This window comes from Mesitornis unicolor, unplaced genomic scaffold, assembly GCF_000695765.1.
Source record: "Mesitornis unicolor isolate BGI_N332 unplaced genomic scaffold, ASM69576v1 scaffold51906, whole genome shotgun sequence".
NCBI lineage: Eukaryota > Metazoa > Chordata > Aves > Mesitornithiformes > Mesitornithidae > Mesitornis > Mesitornis unicolor.
Genome location: NW_010191330.1, coordinates 17311 through 22295, shown reverse-complemented (window position 1 = coordinate 22295; position 4985 = coordinate 17311). Strand labels below are relative to the sequence as shown.

The 4985-nt window shown below is 37.6% G+C and overlaps 1 protein-coding gene across 1 annotated transcript in view; it reads left to right on the top strand.

The window, feature by feature from the left end:
• SSFA2 (sperm specific antigen 2) overlaps positions 1-4985 on the top strand; it is a 34592-nt gene that overhangs the window by 22429 nt on the left and 7178 nt on the right. Inside the window, exons 10-13 of the mRNA XM_010186700.1 lie at positions 1767-1847; positions 2228-2355; positions 3383-3533; positions 4660-4725. Coding sequence (XP_010185002.1) covers positions 1767-1847; positions 2228-2355; positions 3383-3533; positions 4660-4725 — 426 coding nt within the window. The remainder of the gene's footprint in view (positions 1-1766; positions 1848-2227; positions 2356-3382; positions 3534-4659; positions 4726-4985) is intronic.

The window sequence follows — 4985 nt, the reverse complement described above, 5'->3', positions numbered from 1 at the left end:
TCTTTCCCTCCCAATTGTCAGCTGTCCCTCCTTTGCCATCCCTGTACTGCTGTTCTCTTAGGTGGTGATCCAACTCAGGAGGCTATGTGGGCAGAACAGACTCTCTTTGTTTATATGTGAATACATGAACACTATTCAGTTGTAGAGCTTCAACAATTTCTGTGGGTTTTACCCAAAAACAAACATGTGCCCACCTGCATTATATTGCAGGTAGTAGGCTGTTAGTGGGCCTCTTTAGACTCCCATCATTTTGTTCTATTTTGCCACTTGTCAAAAGTTAGAGGCTAATCCAGCCTGACTTTGGTTATATCAGCCAGCCTTGCTTCTCAGAGTGAGCTTGGGTACTGGGACACAGCTCTGCACTGGAAATCTGTGTTTTAAGTCAGCCATTGCTCAAGGTAGTGGACGGTGTGTCTGGGAGTCAGGGTTTGCAGAATTCTACTTTCTTTGTAAAATTTCCTCTTGGAAACCAATTGCAGCCTTGATATGGGTAAGGTTACAGTGTGCTACAGCACTTGTGTCACTTATACCATGCTAACTTAACCTGATGAAGAAGAAGTCTCTGTATTACATCTGGAACCCATGATCAAGCTGGTTCAACTAAAAAAAAAACAACAAAAAAACCCCAACAAAATTAGTATTGGAGGGCATAATAATATCTCCTAGCCCACTTGTTCAACTTCGAGCATAATTTGTCTAGACTAGTTCCATTTTGGAGGCTTGGTCCTTCTCATTGCAGAGGTTTGTATGAAAACATACAAATACACAGTTACTTACAGTACACAGTTCCCTGGTGCTGCTTTTTCCTACAGCCAAGGTTGAGTTTGGCATGCAGCATGCTCAGCTGCTAAAGAAAAAGCTGAGATGTTTCAAATATGTGATTCTGGCTTTAGGAAGGAACAAAGAAGAGTAGATAAATTCCTGATAGAACAGGAACAAAAAAAATGGGAGAGTTAAAAAAAACAAAACCCATCCTCTTGATGTGATCATGTTTGAGCAAAACTCCTTTGGATGAATAGACATGCTTCAAATTTTCCATGGCATATCAATAGTTCTGTGAATGCTTTCAAAATTACATTGGACAAGCTGTCATTTTCATGTTTGAAAAGGAGAATGTTTTTACTGTTCCACTGTTCTTTGTTGTGCCATGTAGCAGCCCCTGAATTTTATGTTGTTGCTCCATGTGTTTATGCAACATGCAAATAGAAATTTTTCAACAGTCTGATTTTCATGAGAGATCATTAGTGTTCAGGGGTCTTTGGATGTAGGCAATGTAGGAAGATTAAAAACTCACATCAACAAAAAACCCCAAACTAAGAACTGAACAAAACCCCACAACAAATATGACTTTAATCATGATTTGAAAGTGGGACACTTTAATTTGTTTAGTTCTGTTTTCTGAGTTTTTCTTTTTATCATTAGCGAAGACAATTGAGGCTACTGAGTTTTCAGGCATAAAATGCCTGGTGGCTAAAACTTAGCTTTTATTCCTACTTACAGTGTCAGACAGCATTAGTTTGTTTTTCTACCTGCAGCACATTTGCATTACAGAGCTTTGATGCACATGCTTCAGTTAAGAGCTGGCACTACCATTTTATAAGATTTTCTTTTCCTCTTACAATCTTTACATAGGTTACAGAAATAACAATGCCAGCAAGGTTATGTTTTAACAGTGGCTGCTTTTGGAGCATTTGCACCTCTGAGAAGATGAGTTCATAAAGGGGATTGCTGAGATTCTGGTTGCAAATAATTTCTTTCTCCCCTAGTACCCAGTAATGAGGGGTCAGGATCTTTCAGTGGCCACCGGTTACACTACTCAGAGATCATCTATTCTACCTCTCTACGAAGTAAGTGACTCTGTTCACACAGTGGTATGTAGTCAAAATACAAAGAAACATCCTAAATGTGCCACAGATTATGGTAAATTTGAGCAGTTCCTTATCTTTGCTCTCAAGAGATAACAGGTGACTCCATCTTGCAAATTCCATTAAAAATGAAGTAATTTAAATTACATGGAAATTAATGTGTTTGCTTGTATGATACATCTAAAAATATTTTCTTGAACTATTGTAAGTTCACAGTATGTAGCCTCTAGTATACTGAAGTTGCTGAGGTTCTGCTTGACTCAGAGGGCATATCTGGGCAAATGTGATTATAGGATCCAGACTTATTTTAATTCATTTTTTCCATATAATGCATTATTATCCTCTTTGTTTCTTTTTTTCAGAATACTTTCCAGGAGCTACAAGTGGTAAGGCGAAATCTGAACTTATTCAGAACCCAAATGATGGATTTGGAATTGACTATGTTACGTCAACAGACAACAGTTTATCAGCACATGACAGAAGAGGAAAGGTAAAACCATCTTTTTTAAAAAAAAAAAAAGAAGAGAGGGAAACTACTCTAAGAAGTGTGTCACTGTCACTGAAATTGGAGCAAAAAAATCTATTAGTTTCAATTTGAACAGAGTTGGAGCTGAGTTTTTGCCAAAAACATTTTTACTCTCTTCTTTACACTTCTTCATTCTAGTTTTTTTAATCTTTGTATCTTATAATCTCTATTTCTCATTAATTGATGGGTTTTTCTCTTTGTTCTTTCTGCAAAGTGATTTTACAGCTGTGGATTTTAAGGACTTTTGTCATAGGATACTTGAACATAGAATATTGAGGGGAAAAAAGTCTTAAAGATTTTCAGCTTTGATTTTTCTTTTTCCTCATCTTCATAGATATAAATTAAAAATGAACATTGTGTAATTCAGAGGCTTTTCCAACTTAGAGTGACCACTCAGCAGGTTACAGATGACATTCGTGTTCTGGCTCTGTGTGATTGTGCTTACCACGAGTTGCAGCAGCAGCTGATCTGAAACAGTTTAATCAGCTCTTGACTAATCACTTTAAAAGTAAACATATTTGAAAAGAGTTGCCCTTCTTAGACAATGGCATCCTGGCCAAAATAGATGTGACTGCTTAGGACTCTAGAACCATGCAGGAGAAGTAATCTACAATTACTGCAGTGCTTTGTGATTTTTGTCGTTACTGGTTTTAAATTGGATTTGATTAGATATATGTACAAGTGCTGATTTCTTCTGTTTGCATATATTTAAGCATTTAAAGTTAATATTTTTGGAGAATGTTCTGTGATACACCATGTTGTTTTCCTTTATCCATTAAGTGATAGCTATTTTCTATAAGTGGAGAAAGACTTTTGTTCCATCTAGGAGTTCAGTTACAATTTTTATGGAAGAAAAATTTTCTGTATTCCACTTTGAATTCCTTTGTATGGAGTTCTTTACTTATGGGACTGTCCTGCTTAGTTCCCCCTTTGTGCTGTGCAGCTGAGTGCAGTGAATGCACTTGTTCTTTTTGTGATGAACTTGATGTAGATATGAAGCTGATCAGCTACAGTGTTTGAGAAAATCTGTCCGCATGGAGCTACAGGAGTTAGAGATGCAGTTAGAAGAACGTCTACTTGTTTTGGAAGACCAGCTGAGAAGTCTGCACATGTCTTCACCGTACAGACCTCAGACACACGTAGTGAGTATTACTTTTGCAACAACATTGTATGTTTTCTCAGTATAATGTTAATAGCTCAATTGTTAAAACTCTTACACTGGAGTGATATCTGGGGAATCTAATGATGACACCTGTATTATCAGATACTTTATTGTTTTGTCAGGTTTTCATACTGGGGAAAAGGGCGTGAATAGAGGAACTTTCTTGGTGTTCACATGTACCAACGCATATCTTCTGAGGTTTTAAGTCTGAGATTTCAGAGCTCTGTCAGTGCTTTCTTCTTTTTCCTCTTCATGACCCTGAAATCTTACAGGTTTGGTAGGTAGTGCTTATGTCTGAAATCCTTGGTAATGGGGATGGTCTTTCCCTGTACTGTTTTTTTTGCTTGTGAAACAAGGGTAGAGAGACGACAAATGCACAGTGTTTCTCTCCCAAGAAAGGGGATGTGCTTCCTCTCCAGCTCTACCAATCCATGGAACAAGAAAACAGGAAAATCCAGTTGTCATCTTCAGTTTTTTCCTCCATTGCTTTTTGTAGCTCCTTCAGATGAACATGTGGCTTCTCACCAAACCGTGTGAGAAGCTCTGCTCCTACAGACACTCCCAAGAAGCTCAAGAAAGGGGGATAAAAGACACTTGCATATGTTTCTCAGCGATGTGGTGATACACTTTGTCTTCTTTTTCACTCATCAGGAGGCTGTTCCTTTTTTTTTTGTGCTGCAACTCTGTCATCATCCATACAAAAGAAGGACAGTCAGAAAGTATCATATATTCTTCCTCGGTTCCATTCCTCTTTCTTAGCCAATCTTCCTCTGCAGAAGCAGCACTGGCACAGGCCACATCTTCCTCTTCAGTATTTTGTCATGGGAAAAAAATTGAAACCCAAGAACAGGAAAATATGGTATTACTGTGATCCCAAGTCAAACTTGCATTCTTTAAACCATATAAATATCTTTTTATTTGTAAATGCTTTTATAGAAGACGGCGAGCTTTAAAAGTGACTGAAACAAATTTTCTCCAACCAGCTTTGCTTCCTGTTTCCAAGTTTTTGCTATTACAGAAAGTTGTCTGAAACGTAGCATGTTTATGTATTAGCTTCTGACAGTGCTAAAAAATCCTCAGTGCATTAACTTGACTTAATTTTTCAGGGTATGTATGAAAGCCGAAGTGCTGACAATTTATCATGCCCTTCTCCATTGAATGTCATTGAACCAGTAAGTAATTGTTGTATGCTGTATGTTTTACTAAGAAAAGTAACCAGAAAGGGATTTCTTAAAAAAGGTTGTAGGAGGTTCATTTGACACGTAATCCTGGAAATACTTTACTGACCTGAGTAGTTCTGTTGAGAACAGCTGCATTTTCCCTTAAGCAAAGTTAGCCATAGATGTAAGCAGCTGTGAAGCCTTGTTTGTTTTTAAGAGGAATATGTAGAAGTGAGATATTGTTTGCATTTGGTTGATACAATGACTACGTG